The sequence below is a fragment of the Mastigoproctus giganteus genome, chromosome 12, assembly GCF_048544385.1.
Source record: "Mastigoproctus giganteus isolate SK-2022 chromosome 12, ASM4854438v1, whole genome shotgun sequence".
In the NCBI taxonomy this organism is placed as follows: domain Eukaryota; kingdom Metazoa; phylum Arthropoda; class Arachnida; order Uropygi; family Thelyphonidae; genus Mastigoproctus; species Mastigoproctus giganteus.
This window is the reverse complement of record NC_143586.1, coordinates 88,235,040-88,261,347: the sequence shown is the minus strand read 5'-3', so window position 1 is coordinate 88,261,347 and position 26,308 is coordinate 88,235,040. Positions and strand designations below refer to the sequence as shown.

At 37.7% G+C, this 26,308-nt stretch overlaps 1 protein-coding gene across 1 annotated transcript in view; it reads right to left on the bottom strand.

The window, feature by feature from the left end:
• LOC150077254 (dyslexia-associated protein KIAA0319) overlaps window positions 1-26,308 on the bottom strand; it is a 281,532-nt gene that overhangs the window by 144,469 nt on the left and 110,755 nt on the right. Inside the window, exons 9-11 of the mRNA XM_090386205.1 lie at window positions 19,977-20,077; window positions 15,426-15,513; window positions 7,258-7,350 (exon numbers count right to left, since the gene is read on the bottom strand). Of these exons, the coding sequence (XP_090242331.1) occupies window positions 7,258-7,350; window positions 15,426-15,513; window positions 19,977-20,077 (282 nt within the window). The remainder of the gene's footprint in view (window positions 1-7,257; window positions 7,351-15,425; window positions 15,514-19,976; window positions 20,078-26,308) is intronic.

Below are 26,308 nucleotides of genomic sequence, written 5' to 3'. Positions count from 1 at the left end.
AGTTAGAGGTTGGTCAAGAGTTACAACAATCCAGGATGTTACTATCCAGGCTTAATAAGGGATGTTGGCCAGGAAGCTCCATCTCAAGTTCCTAGCAGCCACAGAAATGAGTTTCAAAGCAAAAGGGGGGTTGGTTCTGGGCAAACTTACCCACAGTTGTCCCTTTTCCAGACAGGGCAGGAGGGCCATATGAATTGGTGCAGAAATTGATTCTCAATATGTTCTTGCTTACATGGAACATGCACCTATTCCACTAATGGTTTGAAGAGGCATCATGATGAATTAGAGATGCACATGCCCTAGTTATTTTTTGTGGGTAACAATACTCTTCCACAGAGATCTCACTTGGTTAACAGACTCCTCAGAATGTGAATATTCTTCAGATAGGAGTGGCCATCCAGGTCTCTGGATGCAATCTGAGCAAGCATTTCTAGAATACTTCAGAGCAGGGGCCAGTGCACACAAATAACAATATAGTATAATTTTCTGGAGAACATCAGAAATTTCATTAACTGCTTCCTAATTTCATTTAAGTTTATTTCAAATTTGTATATACCTGCCAAATGCACTTTTTATAATAAAATAAAATAAAATTTATTTTTACTAACACAGTATTTTATTAAAAATGGTGCAAGGAAACAAGTTTATACAGCATCAGCCAAGAAAGAGAGAGGGGGGGAAAAAAAACACTTCCCACATCATCTATCCATTCATTCTAATAATTTTAATTGTTCCTTAAATTTATTGAAACTCACTTCCACAACACCAAATGGAAGTTTGTTACAACAATCAACTAGCCATTGGCTAAAAGAAAACTTTGGCATACCTATCCTGCAATCATCCTTCTCAAATTTAAATTTAAGTCCCTGGTGTGCATGTCTGGGCAAGATGAGTAAGCTAAATGTTGATGCTATTGACAGTTAGCTTACTCAAACCACTCATAAGCCTTAAACATCTCAATCAGATCTCCTCACAGCTGGCTACTTTTCAGGAACCACAATTTACAGAACAGAAGCCTCTCTTGGTAAGAGTACACCTTTTGTTCCTCTCACTAATCTCAATGCTCTTCTCTACACCCATTCCAACAAATCGACATCCTTCCTAAAATAAGGTTTCCAGACTTGTAGACAGTACTCAAGATGTGACCCAGCCATCGCATTATACAACAGATTTGTAAAATAATAAGAGGAGTTTACTTCAATATAGTACGAAGAACACTTCCGTATGATACTCTCCAGATCGTTTTGAATATTTTCGTTAGATTCTTTTTAATTTTTAATTGCATTAAATTGATTTTTAATTGCGTTAAATTGATTTAAATTGTGTTAAATTGGTTTTAATTATTTATTTTTTACTCTAATGTAAGTTTTCGATTTTTTTCGTTTTAATTTCTGGAGAGTATCATACGGAAGTGTTCTACGTACTATATTGAGGTAAATTCCTCTTATTATTTTAGAAATATTAATATCAACGTAGAACATATTGAGTATTACAGCTCTGATTTATACTATCTAATTATACAACAGAATAGCCACCTCCTTATCCTTACTGGAAAAATTTCTGTATATCATTGACAAAAACCCATGAGCTGTCATGGTAGCCTTTTGGCAGAGAACTTTATGTCAGACTGCAAAATTACCCACAGATTTTCATTCTCTACTATCCCTGAGCATGGTACAGCACTCAGAATAGTGGAGAACTCTTTTTTGGACTAATAACATTAGCCCAAAAAAGGGCAGTGCCCATTGATAACCGCTCTGTCTTCTCCCTTTTTATCCATATCAGTAACTTATTCCTAACAGCACATCGTCCCAATTTGTAAGGCAATCTTTTATGTGTAACAGTATTAAAAGCTTTTCTGAATTCGAAGTACATGATGTCAAATTATTTTTTGCATCCATCCAGATCCTCTTTTACTGCATCACAGTATTCAAGAAGATTGGTCAGACAAGACTGCCCCTTAAAAAATCCATGCAGTGACTGCAATATAACTGCATGCCTGCCTAGACGGTCCTGGAATACTTCTTTAACCAATGACTCCATTATTTTTCCTGGAACAGAAGTCAAGCTTACAGACCTGTAATTACTCACTTTGCCCTCTGATTCCCTTTGTGAATTGGGGATACATTCACACATCTACAATTCATGCCTCCCACGTTGGCAGAGATACACTTATAAAAGAACAAAATTGTGATGATCAATCTGAGATTGACTTATCACAATTTCTGCAAGTTCTTGCATTGTAGAGACAAATTGAGACACACCACACTGATCTCCTTCCAGAACTCTTCATACACTAAAATTTGCATTTAAACATCAGTCCTGTAGAAAGCATGAGAACTTTGTGAGAATTATTTGGTTGTTGTGGGAGGATCATCACATACAAACCCAACAACCAAACAAGACAAGCTCTCCAGTTTTGGACAGCCATGAGTTGTGAAATTAAATGCATTCTTTTCAAACTCAGTGTAACTGAATCAGTGAATCTTATAATACTCCGAGACAAAACAGAAAAAAATTCCATCAAGCACACATATACAAGGTGATTCACTACCAGTGCGACAAACTGGCAAGAGGTGTAGGGGGCACAAAGACGAATCGGAATCACATAGCATTGCAGGGTCCGAAATGTCTTTGTCATGTGGTAGAGGACGTTGAACGGGAGGTCGCGTGAACAGCGATCCCGCTGGAAGTCAGCATTTGCGAACCGTTTCTGTTGAAGAAACCAAGCAGCAAAAGTCCTCTGGAGTGGATAATCCACAGGCTCCAATGATTGGACGCGTTGCAGATAGTATGAACTCATTTGGTTTGTTGAAAGTATCCTCCATACAGTGGATTGGGAAATACCCAATCGTTGGCCTATCGCTCGAGTACTCGTACTGCCTTCTGCAAGACGTAGGACATTCTCCTCATTGTCTGGCGTCCTCGTCGTTCGCTCTCGATTCATGGTACCTCTCATGAAACAACCAGTCTCACGTAACCTTCTGTGCACACGTGCGAAAATCGTATGATGAGGAGCACGCCTGTGTGGGAAACGTTCCTGGTACAAGTGCAGAGCAGCGCGCCCATTACAGTCCGCAGCTCCATATGCGAGGTGCATGTTAGCCAGTTCAAAGTTTGAATACTCGTCCATCCTACTGCCTCGGGAACCGGTTCGCAAATGCTGACTTCCAGCAGGATCGCTGTTCACGTGACCTCCCGTTCAACGTCCTCTACCACATGACAAAGGTATTTCAGACCCTGCAATGCTATGTGATTCCGATTTGTCTTTGTGCCCCCTACACCTCCTGCAAGTTTGTCGCACTGGTAGTGAATCACCCTGTATGCTTGATATCTCAAATCATGGTTGTAATATAATTTTTGAATATGTGTATGTGTTTGATGAAGGACACCAAAAATTACATGGAGCAGAATTTGCATAAAATGGATTGCATTTTCTGCCATAAGGTGTAGGATGAACAGTTTATGATGAAATCATTGACATCTGTTATGGCATATGGACAATTACAGACATCAGTAGCTGCCTGGATTTTAGCTAGAATTCTTGGAATCTCTCAGATCACCTGCCCCAGATTTGGCAGAGGTGGTCACCCATGCTACAACTGTTAACTCTGTTTCATAACCTGTAGCCAACAGGTACAATGATGTGCCAATATAGTGTACACTCAAAAATAAAGGAAAAAGAGAGAATCTTATTTCAGACATGTTCTTACTGGATATTTTCACAATCACTGTGTGGTTGGGCACCACCTTGCACAAAGGTTGCCTGTTCCCAAATCCAGTAGCCTTGTAGAGCGAGAATAATGTCTAGTTAGCTACACTGCATATCATACTACTACTATGATAGCAAATATTACCATTAAATCTGGAATTCTGTCTTCGAAAAGGGAGAGTATTGTTACACCATTCTATTCCTTTCATTGTGATAAATGTCTTACAGTATATGCACCACTCTTTTCTGCCCATTTTCTGAACCTTTGCCTTAAACTGTATATGAGTTGTACTGCTCACTTCCATCTCCAAAGCTAAAGATGTTAGTGATATGATAGCTGACAGCATGATAAAAGAATGAGTTAGTTTTAGAATTAATTAGATTTTACTATTCACAGAGCCTAAATTATGACTGTATTAAAAGTTAACAGATTTCAAATTATGCACACACAAGTTCAGTCACTTGTTTGCTAGCTATTGTTTGATCAAATCTCAATCATGTTTAGTAGCTATCATTTGTAAAATTTCAATAATGTTTAGTAGCTATCATTTGATCAAATTTCAATCATATGTTTGGCAGCTATTTGAAATTGGTGATAAAATCAACAGTGTGAACACAGAAAGAGATGTACTGTTCACTTTCTGTAGGCTAAAATTCCAAATCTACTAAAATTCATTGCCAGTTGATATCTACTACTGAAAGCAGTAGATATTCATTCCAGTTGACATATACTACTGATTTATGGAGAGAATACCATGGAACTTCATTCAGCAATATATACTACATATAGTTTTCTAGTATATATAGTATATACTAGAAAAGTATGTAGCTTCCTTGCCAAATAGTGTAAGGAAGCCACAGGCATTTGCTGCACTAGCAGAAAAAAATATAAGAAAATAGACAAATTATGCACTTCCCACCTCACGTTAACTATCCAGTTGACTTTTGAATTTCTTCAAATTGTCAGCCTCAACTACCTGTGGAAGTAACTTGTTCCAGTAATCAACTTTCTGGATAAAAGAAAACTTTTTTTTTCTTTTATCCAGAAATCTAGTCTGGATAAAAAGAGATCTAATCTAAATCTCTTCCCCCCCCCCCTAATTTCAATTAATGGTCCCTAGTTCTGAAATTCTTTATAACATTGAAAATTTCCCCTTCATTCATTTTACTAACCATGCTCAGAACCTTATAAACCTCAACAGGTCACCTGTATCAGGTGCTTTATTGCCAAGCTCTGTAAGCCATATAATCGAAGTCTTTTCTCTTAAGGTCCTCCTTATGCTGCTCTCACCAACTGGGTTGTCTGTCTTTGGATCCTTTCAAGAAGCTCATTGTCTTATTTTGAGATGAGGTCTCCTTACTTGGACACAGTATTCTAAGGGCAGTCTTACAATTGCCTTATACAGTGGGATTATGACCGCCCCATCTCTACAGGGCATTGTTCGATAAATTATCGACAGGACACATGGGCTTTCACACTGTTTACACTGCTCAGAGAACTTCATATCCACCTGAATCATAACCCTCGGATCCGTTTCTTCTTCTACCATATTTAATTCAACCTCATCAAGTGTATAAGTTATTTTGGGATTCTGTTCTCCAACTGTAAAACCTTCCATTTTGCTTCATTACAACATAGCTGCCATCTTTCTGACCATTCCTGAAACCTGTTAAAGTCATTGTGAAGAAGTGCTGCTGCTGCTGGGCACTATCATTAATGACTATCCCAATCTTTACAAAGCTGGTAGCTATGTTTTAATGAAGCAAAATGGAAGGTTTTACAGTTGGAGAATAGCAATCCCAAAATAACTTGTACACTTGATGAGATTTCTGGCAATCATCTTTATCTGGCAATCGTCTGCAAAGTTTGACATCACATCCTCTATCACCTTGTCAATGTCATTTATGGAAATCAGAAGCAACAGGGGTCCAACAATCAATTCTTGGGGACGGATCCCACTTCTGACAGTACATCAAGCTGAAGAATATCCATTAATTGCAGCCATCTATCTTCTATCCTGCATCCACCCTGTGATCCCTCTTAGAATCTTGACAGTCATTCCAATACGTTCCAGCTTATGCAGTGCCCTCTCACGAGGGACTGAGTCAAACATCTTGCTAAAATCTAAATAAACTAAACTATCGAAACTGTTCCCTACATCCAGCTCATGAGTAACAGTGTTAACAAAGCTTAGTTAAAAATGATTTTCAACAGATTAGCTAAACATTATTTTCCCTCAACAAAACCAGAATGCCATTTCTATCTAAATGTCCCTAGATTGCACTCTTAATCACTGCCTCCAAGATTTTCCCTACCACTGAAGTCAGACTAACCAGCCTTTAGCAACCAACTTCACTCTTGGAACTTCTGTCATGCATTGGTAATACAGTGTACTTCTCAAATCCAAAGGAATTTCTCCCAAGTCCAATGATGCCCTCAAAATTAACTTCAATGGTTCAATGCACTCTCTCACCATCTCCCTCAAAATTACTGGGTATATTCCATAAACTCCAGGCTCCTTACTTGCCTTTAGGCGCAAAAGTTTTTCTAATAAATAATCTTCTGAAATTTCAACACCACCGATTTTATGCTTTATAGCTTCACTTGCAACAGCCTCTCCTGACCATGAAAGGTCTTCCATCAGAGAATAATGAAAAATACTTATTCAATTCATCAGCAATGTCAGTTAAGTTATCTAAGACTTTCCCAAAAACCTGTAATAAGGGTTTGATCTGATTCACTTTCTTCTTTGTACTGATACACACATGAAAAATTCCTTGTACTCATACTCAGCCTTGGCCACCCTAACCTTTTCTGTGGTACTATTACAGATCAAACTTGTAGCTGTTGTAGACTTCGGTGCTTTTCATTGCTTATATTAGACTGGCCTGCTCTGTATAACAAGAAGAAATCTGGAGAACATGTCTAAATGCGTGGTTTTCTTCAGAACAACACATATCCCCACATTGCTGGAAAAAAAAAAAAAAAAATTCTGTTTGATTGAAATGGGAATTATGTCTCGCACAATTCCCATTTAAATCCAGCTTACTGCTCCCAAATTGATTCTCAACTGTCAAAACTGGTTTACAACGCAAGACAAACTTTATTACAAAGGTATAAACTGCATTTCATTATGCAGCTAGTGTTACAAAATGAAATAGTTTATGCCTTTGATTATGTTAGAAAGTAATATAACCATGTCACTATATTAGTTTTATTGCAGTCAATTACATTACTTATTTTCCAAAATAAATTTGGAAAATAAGTAATGTAATACGAGTGAGGCAAAATGTGGACTAATTTAGGTTTATAGAAAACAGTAACATTATTTTTCCCTATTTGAGAAAGTAGTCTTACTCTTTATTATAAACTTAAAATGTGACTAAATTCTAGTTCCTTAATCAATGCCTGTCATAAATGAAGACAAAGGAACAATATAAAGAATATTAATGTAAAGCATTTTGATAAAGTGTAAAAATACTGCAAAGGAAAAGGTTAAGTAAAATACAAAACGAATAAAAAAATTTAAAATATTATTACTCACATGACCCATCTAAAACTGTATCTTTGTTAGGCAACTTTACAGTAACATTTGCTGGCTGGATAACTGCTACTGGTGGCTTATTATTTCGTTTAGCTGAATTAAAAAGCATCTAATTAGTAGAAAGCATAACCAGCAAAATACTATTTTGTATGTTATGGCCATTTTGGTTTATAATGTACAATATAAACCAAAAAAAAAAGCCAATAAAATAAAATTTATGTTAATTGGGACATACAAACATATGTCACAAAAAGCAAGATGGGTACCACAGTCTTACATGCACCATTAAAGAAATAGGAGTCTGTTGAATGAACTGCTCAAGATATGACCTTAGGCATGGGTGCACAAGTAATACAGAATTAAACTGATTCTAATGTATCTATGAATTTGTTGGACATCTCTTAAACTGACAATCCTCAGGGCTTCAATAGTTCTAGGTCTTTCCTGGAAAATAATTATTTTGAGGAGACACTTCCTAGAAAGATGTCTGAAGATGTACGTAAAGTCCAGCAAAAACATGAGGGGGCACATTCAATCAAGTGGGCTCTCTCTCCCCCACCAATCCTCTAATACTTGCAACATGTGCAGGGTGCCACCTTACCAGAAAAAATGTGCTGAAGAGAGAGAGAGAGAGAGAGAGAGAGAGAGAGAGAGAGAGAGAGAGAGAGAGAGTTCTAAAGAAACAAGGTGTTAGCATTCACCATATCATCAAAGAACTGAGTCAATTTTATGGTTGCAACAGGATAATAACTGGATAGCAGAGATACGTCTGCTTTCTTTTGGAATAGGCTGGATACATAAAATTTTTAAGTTATAGAAAAAATAACTATAGAATAAGTGTAATATATAAAAAAAGCACAAAACAGGAGGCATAAAAATATGAAGCAGAAAGCTTTAAAAACAACCAGGGATATCCTGCTATGACCAGATAATATTGTGATAACAAAACTGAAAGATTATAAGATTACTTATCCTTTTCTGGCTGGATGGAGGAGAAATCATGAAGATATATGAGAAAAAATATATTGACACTGCCAATGGAAGAATCAGAGGGAGAGAAGGACATGAGTAGTTAGCTTTACCTTTAGAATACTGAAATAAAGCTATGGGGATATAAAAGGTGGAAATGCAGTTTTTTAGAAATTGAAAACAATGGCTTCAGCAAAGCCATTGTTTGCAGTTTTCTGTTAGCATTAGCATTAGCATTAGTAGAGGCATTTGATGCAAGAAAGCAAGCTTATGCAGCATCAGCCAAAAAAAAAAAGAAAAAAAAAAAAAAAAAAGTAACATAAATAAATAAAAATAACCACTTCCACTTCACCCCTCTGTTCGTTCGAAATACCTGTCCAGCTGAGCCTTAAACTTATTTAGGCTATCAACTTCCACGACAAGGGATGGAAGTCTGTTCCACCCACCAACCACCCGCTGGCTAAAGGCAAATTTCCGCACATCTATCCTACATCTGTCTTTCCTCAATTTGAATTTATGCCCTCTCAGGTGATTTTTCTGAGCTAGAGGAAGAATCCCATCAGCATTGAGCATGCTCAAACCATTCAAGGCTTTGTACACCTCTATCAGATCACCCCGCTGGTGCCTAGTTTCCAGACACTGTAATTTGCAAAACTTAAGCCTTTCTTCGTAAGAGAACCCCTTTGTCCCATTCACCAATCTAGTTGCCCTTCTCTGTACTCGTTCCAGCAGCTCTACATCCTTCCTGAAATGAGGCCTCCAGGCCTGTACAGTACTCTAGGTGTGGCCTGACCATTGCCTTATACAAGGGAATAATCACCTCCTTATCCCTGCTAGAAAAATTCCTATATATCATTGACAATACACCATGAGCTACTCTTGCAGCTCGTCTGCACTGCTCAGAGAACTTCATATCTGCCTGCACCACCACCCCCAGGTCCCTTTCATTCTCTACCACTGTCAGTGTAGTACCACAGAGTTGATACGTTGCTCTGGGGTTGCTGTTTCCCATATGTAGTACTTTACATTTGTCAATGTTAAACTTCATTTGCCACCTCGAAGCCCATCTGCTCAACCTTTCCAAATCCTGTTGCAGCAGCATAGTGTCAGTAGTGTCCTTGACAACCCTGCCAACCTTCGTATCGTCTGCAAACTTGGACATTAAGCCTGATATACCATCATCAATATCATTTATAAATACAGAAAACAATAAAGGCCCCAATACTGAACCCTGAGGGACTCCACTAATAACATTAGTCCACGATGAGCAGTGTCCATTGATTACCACTCTCTGTCTTCTCCCCCTCAACCACCCCTTTATCCATAGCAGCAACTTGCCTCCAATGCCACACTGCTCCAATTTGTGCAGCAGTCTTCCATGTGCAACAGTATCAAAAGCCTTTCTAAGATCCAAGTATATAATATCAAAGTTATTCCCTGCATCCAGTTCTTTTGTGACTGCATCATAGTATCCAATCAAATTGGTCAGGCAAGACTTCCCCTTAACAAAACCATGCTGTGTCCTAGCTATAACTGAAGTCTTGTCTAGATGATCCTGCAGTGCTTCTTTCACCAGTGCCTCCATTAATTTTCCGGGAACAGAAGTTAAACTCACAGGTCTATAATTACTTGTGTCAGCCTTTGATCCCCCTTTGTGAATTGGGGTCACATTTGCACATCTCCAGTCAATGGGTACCTCCCCTGAGTCCAAGGAAGCTCTCATAATTATGGCTAAGGGTTTGCTTACCTCCTTTGCTGCCTCCTTTAATATAACTGGATAGATCCCATCCACCCCAGGTGCCTTTCTTGTGTTTATCTTCAACAATTTCTCCTCCACTTTGCTCTCAGTTATTACAAGATTCTCTAGCTTACTGCTAGAGTTGAATACACCTCTGGCATTCCCCTCGCTGAATAACTCCTCATGTGTGAATGTCGATGCAAAATATTCATTTAGTTTGTTAGCTACCCGAGCAGGGTCATCAACAGTTGACCCATCGATCTCAAGTGGACCAATCTGATTCATCCCCTTCCTTCTAGAGTTTACATAAGTAAAGAACTCTTTGCTGTTTTTCTTCGCATCCCTTGCCAAGGATCTCTCGTAATCTGCCTTCGCCTGCCTAACCTCCTTTGTAACTTGGTTACAGATCAACTTGTATCTATCATAGGCGTCCGTGTCACGTGTTAATTTGTATGTATCCCATGCATTTTTCTTCTCTGCCATATGCCTCATTAGTTCATCTGACAACCATTTAGGCCTAAACCTTGAAAACAATATTTCTTAGTTGGTATGTAAAGCCTAGTAGCTTCCACGATAAGTTCTTTGAATGCTTCCCATTTTGAATTTGCTGTTGGCAATATCATCAGTTGATCCCACTGTATAGAATTTAAATACTGTCTCAGTCCATTGTAGTCGCCTTTACGAAAGCAATACCCCTTCCCTTTACCCCTAATGGTAGTTACCTCTTTGAGTAACTCCCACTTCAGCACACTGTGATCACTGCCACCAAGTGGTTCATTTATCTGCAGATTCTTAATGCATGAAGAATCACTACTGATAATCAAATCAAGAGTATTACTCCCTCTAGTTGCCTCCCGAACATGCTGATGTAGAAAACAATCATCCAATAAATCCACAAAAGCCTTGCTACTGTGTGAGTGACCAGCCCCCAAATTCCAGTCAATATCTGGGAAATTAAAATCCCCCATTATAAGACTCTCTGATTTACTGGCCCACTATTTCTCCGAACAGTTTCTTATTATACTCATCAGAGTCATTAGGCCTATAGCACACTCCTACTCTCAATTTTGATCTCCCAATGCTTATGTCACACCAAACTGACTCGACACTGCACTGTCCAGCGATGTCGACTGGCTTCACTTCCTTGGATTTTATGTGTTTTTTAACTAATAGCATAACCCCTCCTCCCTTCCTATCCTGTCTATCCTTTCTGTAGACATTGTACTCCCCAAATTCCAGTTCTGCATTTCTTATATCTGTGTGACACCACGTCTCTGAAATCCCCACAATATCTGCCTTTGATGTTTTGAGCAATACCTCAAATTCATCAAATTTATTTACTAAACTCCTAGCATTGGTGTACACACAAGTATACATGCACCTGTTCTTTTTCTTAGCTACCCTAACACAACCCATGTGTTTACTTGTACCCCAATGATTCCCAGCAGTCTCTGAAATATCCTGCATCTTATTTTCCAGGCTGCGGCTCATTCCAATAGAAGCAGTGCAAGAATCACTTTCACCTCTGCCAGTGGCTACTGTTAATCTATTAGTCCTTGTATCCCCCCAATCTAGCAGTTTTCCGACCCACCTAACATTGCCTCGATAGCATCAGCAAACATTCTTGCACCCTTTCTATTTAAGTGTATCCCATCCCTGTAGAAGCAGTCTCTCCTGTTAACAAGTACAGACCAGGCTGAAAAAAATTCTACCCCTTGAGCCCTGCACAATCTTTTCAGGGCCAAATTGATTGACAGGGCTCTCATCATATACTCCCTCCTATCGTGTCTGGGCAGAATTGCAGACACTTTCAATTTCAACCCTAATTCACGGCTTTTTTTCATCAGTGACCTGTACTTGTCAAGTAATTCCGCCGGTCTCCTACTCTTAATGTTAAAATCTCCTACTGTTAAAAGAACAATAAACACAATCCCCATTTGGGCATAAAGCAAGTTTTATACTTTGTGGACTTTTCAAATATATATTTTTTTGAAACAACTGTAAATGTTAGTATAAGCAGAAACAGAATACAAAGATTCGGATGTGATTCAAGTGCATTATCCTTTATTTTTATCTCTTAACTTTCAAACAAATTATTTTGAAAAACTAATGATTAAAAAAAAAGACAACTTTACAATAAAATGAGGAACACGTATTTCATTCCTAAGAGAATAATTTCAGTGATGAAGTTAGAGCTCACCCCTATTTTATAACCATGGCAAACAGAAATTGAAATTATGCAGATCTGTGAAATCTGTTATCAGTGGACAATACGGGTGCTTTCTAAAGCCAAAATGTGTATCTCAAATTATAGTACACCTAGCAAACCAGGGGACAGGATTAACAAAACTCTCAGTTGCTGACAGATAAAATAATAAGCAGCAACAAATATTAAAAAAAATAAATAAATAAAAATTAATGCCCAACCATCAAATAAAATTACATTATGAAAACATGGTCTGCATTAGCATTATTCGCACTGGATGGACTGAAGGTCCCAAAAAAACTGCAAGGAAATGTCCTAGAATCATAACCATCTTTGTCTTTTTACAAGAAATCCAGATATCAAATTTACTACATTTTATTCAAAAGATTGCTTCAGCATAAAATGTGGCCATTTTAGAATAATTTAAAATTTCACTTCGTAACTAATATTAAGATGCTTTGACACAGTTCCATTCTGGTACATTTTCCATTCTGGCCCATTAGGTAAACAATGACAACACCAAATATGGCAAATTAGTTTTATTTTCATCATAAACTTTTTGCTCTGGTATTTTGTTTAAATGAAAAATAAATGTATTATAAATTGTAATTTATATTTCAATATTTTAAAAATATAATAATAAAATAATATTTCATAACTATACTTTTATATGTATATGTGCAATTATCTGTCAAACTAACCCATGCTAGGAGCATTTTTGGAAATAAATCTAAATAAATCTCTATAAATCTTGAAAGGGAGGTGGGCTATGAGTCAAAAAAGGTTGAGAAGCAATGATACAGAACATCTCATTTACCATTACTGTAATCTCAAACAAGATGATCAAATTCTGTTAAGTAATACTGTCAAGATTGTATCTGGTGAACCAGCAGAATCATAGGAAAAATCACAATGGATATGTTAGATTTCTGTTGGGTATAAGGTCAAAGCACTGAAACTTAAATAATTACAAATAACCTTTCTCATTCCACTTTGTTCTTAAAGTAAAATTCACTGTATGTTCAGTCCCTAGCTGTTCCATATATTCATCCACTGTATCTCACTCTCCATATATACATAAAATATTTTTATGATTTCTGAACATAACCAGAAAAACAAGAGGAATAAAAATTATGCACGATATGACTGGTACTACATGCAGGGCCATGCCGAGCCATTTTAGTACCTGAGGCAAGAATGAAAAATTGCGCCTTGCTGTTAATGATGGTAATGTTGGCAATTATTTAATCTTTCTTTTGGCGCCCCTTTCAGCTTATAACCTGAGTTAAGAGTCTCGTTCGCCTCACCCTCGGCAGGGCTCTGACAACATACTACATTTAGTTCACATTCCAGAAGTTCACTGGGGTTGCCCCCAGGGCTCTGTCCTTGGGCCATTCCTCTGGTCCATTGTTCTGGACAAGTTCCTGGGGTTTGACCTGGGTGGAGCTAGACCCTTAGCCTTTGCTAATGATCTTGTTCTGGTGGTTCAAGGTGACATAAGAGCGGCACTGGAAGCAAAAGCAAATACAGCTCTGGAAAAGCTCCAAAACTGGGCAGCACTCCACAACCTCTCAATTTCTGGTGAGAAAACAAAATTGATTCTCCTCAAGGGAAAGCTACAAATACGCAGGCCTCCAACAATGAAGTTAAATAATATCCCTATACGTCTCTACACAGAAGTCAAATACCTGGGAATCTACATTGACACCGGCCTTACTTTTCACCCTCATCTGAAGTACTTATCCACAAAAATCCGAAAGTATACGGCTATGATAAGAAGAGTCGGCAGAGCGGACTGGGGTTTGAAGCATAAAGCTTTGTCTCTCATCTATAAAGCCCAATTGTGTGTTATGGAGCCTCAGTTTGGTGTACAAAGGCCATCCTGGAAAAGAACAAGTGTAAACTTGACTCAATACAAAGATTCATGCTGTTGTCTATCTGCAGGGCATGTCGCACTGTCAGCACCCCTGCCCTACAGATTATTACTGGATGCTTGCCACTCTATCTTGAGGTGATTAAAAGGGGACTTTACCATCGATTAAAGAAGGGAATTCCGACACAGTTGTTAAATCTTCAACTGCAGCTTACCAGTGAGCTGAAACAAGAAAGAAAATGTATCTTCGAACACCTTCAAGGACTTTGGCAGCATTCATGGGAAACCACGCCCAAAGGAGAAATTACCAGAAGATTCCTCCCATCCATTAACATGACTTTCCCAAAGTCTCCTTCCTGGTTTTCACCTGGTCTGCAAGTTACATTCCTGATCACAGGACATGGGCCCTTTCAACAGAAATTGACAGCAATTCATTCTGCCACTGTGGCGAAGAGGAGTCATGAGGGCATCTCATGTATGAGTGCCCTGCTTATGATGATTGTAGGCTCAAATTTTTTACTGAAATCCAGGATAACCCTCGTAACCATGAAACATACCTGCTTCAGAATGAAACAACATACAAAGCTTTAACGAGTTACGCACAAGCTGTCTTTACCATTAGACGGGCAAAGTTTGCTGAACTTAGAGCTGCTCAGAACAACAACCCTCAAGTGCAAACACAAACTGGGGTCAGATAGCATTTTCCCAACTGATAAAAGAGTAAGACTGAAGATTAAAATACTATGCTGGCATCATGGGTGGCACTCCTTGAAAAGCTGACTCCCAGAGAGTGCTTGGCCTTTGGCACTCGCACAGTGGCTCCTGCCCCTGTGACTTTTGACCCTCTACCCATCCCCTATTTCTCCTTACTCGGGTGGACTGCCTTCTCTATCTGTCCACTTTAGCTTGTTCCTCACATTCAGACCCCCTTCCTCTTGTTCCCCAGGCCTTCTCTTCTCTTTCTTTCTTTTTTTTTTTTTTAACTTGATCTTCATCCAGGATGCTCAGGCGACCCTGGCGGAGACCAGCCAGAGAATAAAGGGCAGCCTGGCTACCTCCTAGCGGTGTGTGCGGGCAACGTGAGGTCCCACCAGGGGCCCCGCGGCCAAATGCCAGGACACCCAACAGAACCTAACGCAATATGTCATATACAACAGACAACACTTTTCTGGCATTTACAGTAGTTCTGTATTTCTTCACAGCGTACATATGGCGCAGATGTGAGAAATCACAGGTGGCGCCTGACCCTAACACTATGCACACTATTCCAGAAGTAATACTATAATTGAAGGTATGCTGCCTGTTAACATTTTAAAGCATCATCTTCAAAAATGTTTATTCCATTTAAATTAACACACTGTACTTCAAAAATTAATACTTACGTGGAAGAACAGTGACATTGACTTTTGCTTCTCCAGATGCTTCATTACCTTTCACAGAAACTTTGAATGTATAGATACCAGCTCTTAACTAAGAAATATATACAGTAATTAACCACTTCCCCTTACCCAAAAACATCATATCATTTAGTTTTAAAATAAATATATAAATCAGATTAGCATAATACAGATCTTAGTAATGATAGATTAAATGTTAGGATTAAAACTTAGTAATGATCAAGACAATATACAGAAAAGTCCTTTTAGAAAGAATCATCAGGGATCAGCCACTGTCCAGATCCTCGAATTTCTCAAAATAAACACAAATTTCTATCAGTTTTTTCCAAAAGTATTGCACTTCTTAAAACAGTTATCAGTTTTGAAGAGTTTATTATTTTTTCTAGATCAGTGCAATATAAGGATCATTTATAACCTTTCTATTAATAAACTGTTTAACAAATTTGTGATAAAATTTTATTATTCTAAATATTGCTAAATTAGAAGTTTTTTTAGTTTAATTATGGATAATGATAAAATAATACTTCAGTTTTAAAAGTTATACAATAGTATTCTTTAACAAATGAAGTGTTAATAAACAAGCTTGAAAACCCTTTTTAACTTAGAGATTTCTTCAATTTTACATTTCTCAACTTAAACTTTAATGGTCTGCTCCCCACTCCCCATCTGTCTCAGTTTTCATGATTATATTGATAGAGTGCCTGTCCATGTTAGGAAAACACAGTAAAATCCGAGGGGGTTGTTGTTATTTGGTTTTTAGGAGCATTAGCAACTAAGGCCATATTGCTCTGGGGATATGCAGTGGTCATTCCCTGACCTTTCCGCATCCTCTGTATTTGGTGGTCACGGGCTCGAACCCCAGTCTAATTAAGAAGCGTGTGCTATGCACTGCTGCTCCTGCCCATCTGGCTATGGAGGCGCCTTCCGAGGGGTTGGGCAGGCACATTGCCATATTAAGTTTCCTAATACCCCATGATTTGAAATGCAGTACTGGCACACCTCAGTCTCCAGAACAACAACAAGGAATATAACAACAGGGCACTTTGAAATAACACAGCAATTTAAAGCCCTACTGACTCTTTTCCCATCAACAAACTTTTTTTTTATCCATTTGTTCCCTTTTTGGAAACAAATGGATGGATATTCTGCTAAGCTAAAACCAGGTTCATTCTGAGCTAATTTTAGCGAGTAGGCACAGTTGTTAAGGAAAATCTTAATATCTTTTTGAGCTTGTTATATGCTATTAGCCTCCTCTTTGCATGAAGAGGAAGCTAATAAAACAGACTCATCAAATCTTGTGTTAGAGTTATTCTAAATCGAGTATTAAATTTTTTTTTTTCTAATTTCATTGACAAAATGTTCATTGAAGTGAGAGAGAGAGAAATTCCTACCTCAATACATTTCACTAGCTTATCTTTAATAACAAAGGTAATCCCACTGAGATATATCACACATAAGAAGAAATATTCTATTCTCTTTGCCAGCTAATGTCGATGTTTGAAGTGTTTAAAAAAGTAGGCATTACTCTTACTCTTTAAATTTAATGTCAAATCACATAAAAGAAGGCAAATTTTGCACACAAATTTATTTGCTACAACTACTTAAGTCTTTAAAAACAAACCATATAGTCTTTTTTCTTCAGTAAACAAAAATCAACAGCTTCAAACGTTACATTATAATGAAAATAAAACTAAGCACTGTCAAAGCTGCATTAAATGTGTGTCCTCTCTTTATACTGCCTCTAAATGACTCCTACTGCTAGCAATGGGTAGTGATAATTTTGGGAAAAAAAAAAACACTCACTTTTAATATCCTCAGTGAGCAAAAAACGTATGTGACACTAACAAGAATATTAAACTCTAGTACTTAAAAATATATTCTACCATATAAAAATGTGAGTACAGTAAACCCTTGCTAATCCGGAGTAATTGGGGGGGGGAGGTCATCTGGATTAAGCAATAATCCAGATTTAATGAAAATTTAATGATTTAGTGTTGATGAAAATAAATAAAAAATATATCACTGTAGAACCTTTATTTAAAAAACTATAAAAAAATACATTTATCTATCGATAGATGGATATAAGTATTGTCTTTTGTCTTTTCATACATATATCAGGTGGTGCTGGCTTCGCATGCCAATGCCATTTGATTGTTGCTGTGAATAACCACTTAAATACAGCTTCTTCCATCAACACTTCTGTTGGCTTTTTTAATGTCTGTCTATTTGATACACTGCTTTTATCACTCCACACATCGAATTTTAAAGGAAATGTCTTTATAGATTCTTTTTGCTTTTTAATATCTGACACAGTCTGTTGGCCAATACCAAATTCTTCAGCAATTTTTTTTTTTTCCAAGAATACCATTTTCAAGTTATTCTATCGCTTTGAGCATGTTAATGATAGTTAAAGTAAATTGCTTTCTTTTTATTTCACTCTAATTCTTTAGAACCCATAATTATATAAAATATGTTAACTTATGTACATGTGTATATACATATAAAGAAGTACGCAAATGAAGTGATATAAGCAATAACATCCATCCAACTCAGAGATAACAATGATACTGAACAACACGCAAGACATGGTCAGTGTTACTCACCTGCCTTCCTAAATCCTGTATTTCTCAAAATACTGAACTGTGAACAGAATTTTTCATATTTCGATCCAGATTAACTGTAACCAGATTAGCAAGGGTTTACTGTATATGCAGATTAAAAATAATTACTTTCTGACAATAATTCTTCTCTTTAAAAATACACAGATCAATAAACATTAATCATTAGACATTTAACAATTGATTACAAAAACAGAAAAAAAATAAATAAAATGGAACATAGTTGGTATTCTAAAGTTCATAAAGTTCTTTATTTTCCCTTTTACCCATGTAAAAGCTTTTCCTCCAAAAGGTTTTTATTATATAAAAAAAATGTTCATATTAAAAAGTTCCTGAAGCAGTCATTACACACTACCAGTTCAAATTATATTGTATAGAGCTTTATTTTTAAGGAACCAATAAGTTCTGAAACCAGTCATAGCAGAACGTTAAGTTTTTAATGGATGATGAATTAGCCTGATTTTATCAGATTAAATACAATATAAGTTACTTTAGCTTAACTACATTGTCAAGTAAATTCATTTCTAAAGAGCACATGCCCAAATGCTATCACTAGAGAGCAACAGTGTCTGCTGAAATCTTTACCACTGTGTTTATTGACTATTAAAGAAACTATAGAAGCAACATGGAAAAAAAGCTTCTTTGTACATTCTATAAATACTTTTTCAATGCATATACATATGTAAAATATACAATCCTTATGAAGTTCCATGACACCTGTATTAAAAAGTGAAGCCTTGGCTTCCCCATCATCCCTTTTTGCACAAAATTTGTTCATAGCCCTCAAATAAGTAGTCACAACCTCACTTTGCAGCACTCATTCATAAAAAGTCAATGACTGTGATAGTCAAAAACCCTCACAGCAGCAAGCTCAAGCTCTTATTTTCTCGAAAGCAAAATTAACATCTGACTTCTGCACTTTATCACCGGTAAGGGACCGACCATGGGAGATCAGCAACTCCACTGACTCCCTCGATTCCTGCTAAGCTATAATAAACACACAAACAGTAATGAATATACCTATACACCCAAAGTATAACTTGTATGTAAACTGCACGTGTTCTCTGGACGGCTTGCCAGTTTTTCTGGATTAAAAAAAGTTTCCATGAGGAAAAAAAACCTTGTTACCTTCACCTGAGACTGACTAACTCAGCCACGATATAAAAAATATGCCCACAAAAGTTATTTGCATCACTGATGGGGATTCAAACCCAGTCTTTATGACGTGGTATAGGAGGATGATGATTATAACTACTGTGCAATCTACAAGAACCCAACTACAGTTGCTATATAGCTGACATCTTAAATAGCACTGGGTAGCTCTTCTTCAAAACTAGGGGGAATTCTGTACGACTTCCAGGTATAGCTGTTGCTGGACACCCTACACACAAGCTAGACTTCACTTCAGACCTTAGTGAAGTTCCAGATTGCCTTCACTGAGTAGAAATTTTCCACCAGTCCCACACACTTTGTCTATCCTGGCCATTTGTAATGTTTATTGTGAAACTATACACACACACACACACACACACACACACACACACACACACACACAATGATTAGGAGGTGTTGATGGTGAATCTGCACATGCCTAGCTCAGTGGGATCACCCCATTCTGCACTACTCATCTACAGCTCCCTGCTAGATATTACTGCATAAAAATTTTTTTTTAATTTTTTGAAATATAAAAACTGTTACAATGAGTGTGTGTTGGTGGGAACATGCTAAGCAGCAATTACCTGTATTATCTAATAACTGTATAAAGTAAAGTGATAAATAGTGGTACTGATTAAAGCACATTTAACTTTATAAAAGAAATGAGAAACAGTTTCTTTAAAAGCACAAAAAAATAAAACAACAATTTTTAATTATTATTAACTTCTGTGGCCTGAAACTAAAAAGCATAAAACCTACTTACCTTTGATAATTTTAATGTATCGGTATTCTGATCTTGCATTGTCCCAGTTTCATCACCTTTGGGATGTGACAGAAGTGTCCATTCAAATTTGTATATTTCATCTATTTCAAAAGATGGAAATGGAAAAAATTATCATTACAGTAAAACCTTAATAATTCAGACAAGTAGCGGGGAAGAGTAGTCTGAATTATAAAAAAAATTTGCATTAGAGAACATAATTATGCATAAAATGCAATTTAAGAACATGTTGCTCCTGGTAGAAAAGGGTAGGTAAAAGTATGTTCTTGGTAGGAATTTTAAGAACTAAAAATGTTACTTCTTTAGAATTGCCCTACATATTATAATGTAATATATAACAGTATAATGTGATATAATACGTACCAAAAATACACTCGCAAAGTTGAATCTAAAAGTCCCAGGGCAGTTATAAATATCTCAACAGGATATAAAAACTTTATTTTGTAAAATAAAATAAAATGTCTCAAAATTTTGTATAGTATGTGTTGTTTTAGATGTACACATCCATTTGGTCCTTGGGGGTGTCACAGATATTCTCTTAGATTGTCAAGCTGTGCTAGCTACCAGGGAGTCTAAAATGCTGAGGGAACTGATATTCAGATGACACTCGAGTCAAGTGGACATAATTTTAGAAAAGTCCGGTCAGTCTGTAATAGTCAACTCCTCTACTTGCACCTTCATGATGGTGGGACTGTACCATCATGAAAGTGCAAACCAACGTAAGCAGGGGTCGAGGTTTGGCACCCACACCACACGTAGGAATGCCGCCCCTCTGTGTTACTAGGCAAAACTAGTTGGTAGATGACTCTCATCAACCAGTGCAATTCCACCACTTTGCTTAAGTGGCGGAACCCATGTTTAGTCTCCGGATCTGAGCTCCGGTAAACCCTCCATCTCTTTCATCATACAGTATGATTGATGTCTTTAAAGGTTATGAAGGACAACATGGCAAGATCCAATATTCCTTACATTTAGTATTAGTATTAGCAATGGCCACATGGTGCAAGGAAGCCAATGGCTTATGCTGCACCAGCCAAAATAATAATAATAATAATAATAAAATAAAATAAAAAATAAAAAATAAAATAAAATAATAATAATAGGAAGAAAATTTTAAAAATAATAATTAATAAGAGAAAAGGAAATAAACCTGTGCATTTCCCTCCTCCCATAGGTAATTATTCAGCTGAGCTTTGAATTTCCACAAACTGTCCGCCTCTATCACCAATGTAGGTAACTTATACCAGTAATTTATAACTCGCTGGCTAAAAGAACAATTTCCTGCAATCCAATCTAAACATCTCCCCCCATAACTTGAAATTATAGCCCCTTTGTTGTAGAAACATTTATAACCATGAAAATTTAGTCCTCATTCATTTTGCTCATGCCTCTTAGAGCCTTAAACACCTCAATCAAGTCTCCTCTTAGGTGTCTAGTTTCTGAGCTCAGCAACCCACATATTCGAAGCCTTTCCTCATATGGACGCCCTTTTGCCAATCTCACCAGGCGAGTTACCCGTCTTTGGACCTTTTCAAGAAGTGGAGGAGAAACTGTTGAAGATAAACACAAGAAAGGCACCCGGGGTGGATGGGATCTATCCAGTTATATTAAAGGAGGCAGCAAAGGAAGTAAGCAAACCCTTAGCCATAATTATGAGAGCTTCCTTGGACTCAGGGGAGGTACCCATAGACTGGAAATGTGCAAATGTGACCCCAATTCACAAAGGAGGATCAAAGGCTGACACAAGTAATTATAGACCTGTGAGCCTAACTTCTGTTTGAGGAAAAGTAATGGATGCACTGGTTAAAGAAGCACTGCAGGATCATTTAGACAAGACTTCAGTTATAGCTCAGACACAGCATGGTTTTGTTAAGGGGAAGTCTTGCCTGACCAACTTGATTGGATACTATGATGCAGTCACAAAAGAACTGGATGCAGGGAATAACTTTGATATTATATACTTGGATCTTAGAAAGGCTTTTGATACTGTTGCACATGGAAGACTGCTACACAAATTGGAGCAGTGTGACATTGGAGGCAAATTGCTGCTATGGATAAAGGGGTGGTTGAGGGGGAGAAGACGGAGAGTGGTAATCAATGGACACTGCTCATCGTGGACTGATGTTATTAGTGGAGTCCCTCAGGGCTCAGTGTTGGGTCCATTATTGTTTTCTGTATTTATAAATGATATTGATGATGGTATATCGGGCTTAATGTCCAAGTTTGCAGACGATACAAAGGTTGGCAGGGTTGTCAAGGACACTACTGACACTATGCTGCTGCAACAGGATCTGGAAAGGTTGAGCAGATGGGCTGAGAGGTGGCAAATGAAGTTTAACATTGACAAATGTAAAGTACTACACATGGGAAACAGCAACCCCAGAGCAATGTATCAACTCTGTGGTACTACACTGACAGTGGTAGAGAATGAAAGGGACTTGGGGGTGGTTGTGCAGGCAGATATGAAGTTCTCTGAGCAGTGCAGACGGGCTGCAAGAGTAGCTCATGGAGTATTGTCAATGATATACAGGAATTTTTCCAGCAGGGATAAGGAGGTGATTATTCCATTGTATAAGGTGATGGTCAGGCCACACCTAGAGTACTGTATACAGGTCTGGAGGCCTCATTTCAAGAAGGATGTAGAGCTGCTGGAACGAGTACAGAGAAGGGCAACAAGATTAGTGAATGGAACAAAGGGGTGCTCTTACAAAGAAAGGCTTAAGTTTTGCAAATTACAGTGTCTGGAGACTAGGCACCAGCGAGGTGATCTGATAGAGGTGTATAAAGCCTTGAATGGTTTAAGCATGCTTAATGCTGATGGGATTCTTCCTCTAGCTCAGAAAAATCACCTGAGAGGGCATAAATTCAAATTGAGGAAAGACAGATGTAGGATAGACGTGCGGAAATTTGCCTTTAGCCAGCGGGTGGTTGGTTGGTGGAACAGACTTCCATCCCTTGTGGTGGAGGTTGATAGCCTAAATAAGTTTAAGGCTCAGCTGGACAGGTATTTTGAACGAACAGAGGGGTGAAGTGGAAGTGGGTTTTTTTTTTTTTTTTTTGGCTGATGCTGCATAAGCTTGCTTTCTTGCATCAAATGCCTCTACTAATGCTAATGCTAAAGAAGCACAGTCTTTCTTTAGGTGTGGTCCCCATACTTGAACACAGTATTCCAAGTGTACTTTAACAATAGCCTTATATAATGGGATTATGATGTCCTTATAGCTACTAGCAATTGTTTGATAAATTATCGATAGGACACCATTAGGTACAGGTCTAAAATGGTGTTCGCAGGCCGGTCACTAGTAAGTACACTGGACCAAACCTATTGGTAACTCTCTAGGAGGCTTCCATCATCAACTAGTATATAATCTCACTGCCTCTACTCTGCAAGATAGCGACTGGAGAGAGTCCAATAGCATGTATGCAGGCAGAGGGCACTGTTGAGGTCACATATGTCAAGAAGCTGGGTATATTCTTACCATTTTATTACTTCAGACAGCATGTCTCCCCCTTTTCTTACAAATAAATACATGAATTGTCAAACTAATAGAGAAAACTTATCTGTGAAAAGATCTAAACCTCTCAAAAACTTCCTCGTTCATTTCAAAAATATAAGTGGTCTCAGTTCTAATCACAATGGTGTCCATTTCCACTTACAGTCTGCCAAATCCCATGTACTTTTTCTGACAGAATCTCAGTTATTGGTTTATTCAACTACTGTTCTTCTCAGTTGTCCAAATTATTTGCTGTATAATTCCTTTCGCTTCAAAAGTGGTACTTGTGCATATGTCCACTCTGATATTCCCTGTCAGAGAATTATTAATTTGGGCTCTCCTCTTTTCGATCTTCTCTACCTTTATATCTCTCTACCACATTCTTTCAAATTCATCTGTTGCCTCTATCACTCTCCTAACCACTAATCACTTGGAACTCTCTGACATCCTCTCTTCAAAACTTGACTTTCTCCAGTCCAACTTTCCTCACAATGAGGTAATTTTCCAGGGTGATTTTAGTGTTCAACACTGCAGCTGGATTCCGTTTTTTAGTAACACGGACCCAGCTGGTCATGATATTGAGGCTTTTGTAAGTACTAATGACCTTGCACAGACTGTTCATCTAACTACCAGAATACCAGACAATCCTAACCAACAGCTAACACCACAGGGGCTCGCATCTGGTGAGTATGGGCTTGGCACACCCAGGTTCCTGAGCTGGATATCATCATTCTTCTCTTTCTTGGTGATTTTCTCTCTCTCTCTCTCTCTCTCTCTCTCTCTCTCTCTCTCTCTCTCTCTCTCTCTCTCTCTCTCTCTCAGGGTAACTCATTTTTTTTGGCTGGTGCAGTATAAGCCTCAGGCTTCCTTGCACCATATGGCTAATAATATACTTGATCATTTTCTCACAAACAACCCTTCTAAGTACATGGTCAATGTGAGTGGTCCTCTAGGCACCTCAGATCACAACTTACTGATGGTCTCTTCTCCAATGGAATGTTTCTCCATTATTGATGTATTCTCTCATGTATTTATGATCGTGGTAAATCACCGCCCACCATTCCCAATACACTCCATTCAATACCTCCTGTAGTCTTCCATCAAAAGGATACTAAAAGGATTTTGACAAATCTTGAGGCTAAGAAAGCTCCAGGTCCTGATGGTATTCCTCAACTTGTTCTAAAAATCTGTTCTGTGTTGCCTTTTTTTTCACTTTCTTATTCCAAAGGCGTTTTTCCTTCTGCTTGGAAATATGCACATATCCAGCCAGCCAGTTCCTAAAAAGGGTGACAAATCCCTCCTATCCAGTTATTGTCCCAATGCAATTACTTTACTCTTTCTAAAGTAATGAAGAAATCAATTAACGGACAACCCTTAAACTGTCTAGAAACCTTCCATCAGGTCAACGATCGACAGGATGGATTCCGTCAGTGTCAATCCTCTGGTGATATTCTGGCTTATGTTACCCATCTATAGACAAATTTAATGTGGAAAAGTTTGGTGAAACTCAAGCAGTTGCTCTTGGCATTTCAAAGGCTTTTGATCGTGTTTGGCACAAAGGTCTTCTAAATATATCTTATGGTTTGTCAACTGTTTTTTGTAATTGGGTATCCAGTTTGTCTCTCTGACTGCTCACCTGCGGGTGATGGTAGATGGCTCTCTATCTTCTAACTTCTCCTCTAATGCTGGTATTCCCCAAGGTTCAGTTCTTTCTCCCACTCTTTTACTCGTGTATATTAATGACCTTCTTCCATTGACCGGAAATCCTATCCATAGTTTTGCTGATGAGAGCACATTGCAATCCACCTTCCAGTTTGTGAAACCTTGCTCTGCTCAAACAGCTTCAACTTCTCAAATATCCAATACCAGTTCTTTAAATGCTGATCTCCAGTGGGGCAAAGATAATTTAGTTGATTTAAATCCTTCTAAAACTCAGTCCTGCCTTATATCTCACAAAAAAGGATTCTTCTGCTCATATGCTTATCTTTAATGACACTCCAATTTCTAAGCAAGATCATATATCTCTATGGGATTACCCTGAGACTTGTAATCTCCCTTGGCATAGGTACATTACAAATATTGCTTCCTCTGCATCTAAAAAAATTGGATTTTTTCTTTGGCTCTCAGTGTTACTTTTCTTCCAAACAGCTCTCCACTCTGTACAAATTGCAAATCTGCCCTACCATGGAATATTGTTCCTACATCTGGGGCAGTGCCTCTCCCCCAATCAGGCTTCTAGATTCCATTCAAAAGATGGAAGTTTGGTTAATTAACAACTCATCTCTAACAGAGTTTCTCCACTCTGTCTCATAGATATTCTGTTTCTACTGCATGCCTTTTCTATAGATTCCCACTTCTATAATTCCCACTCTCTCTCTCTCTCTCTCTCTCTCTTTCAAAGCAGTCCAAACACGTTCTGCAACTAGTCAACATTCTTTCACTGTCCAACTTCAAACTCACAGAATCAACTTTCTTCTTCCTCATTTATTCATTCATTCAACTTCTGCTTTCTGGAACAAGCTTCCTTCATATGTATTTCCTTAAAATTATAATATGCAGAAATTCAAGTCTAATGTCAACAAATGTCTTCTTTCGTCTTCTTAACCTCCAACTCATGCATGGTATTAAGTACTATATCTTCTAATACATCTCATGTTTGGGGTTTTCATTAAAAAAAAAAAGAAAAAAGAAAAAAAAGCCAAATATTTATTCTTATCTTTTGTTGATAGTCATTCTTTAGAATGCTACTTTCTTAAAACAGAACCATGAAATTTTTCTGTTTGGGAAGTAAAAAGGAATCTGTTTCATAGATTGGAGAAA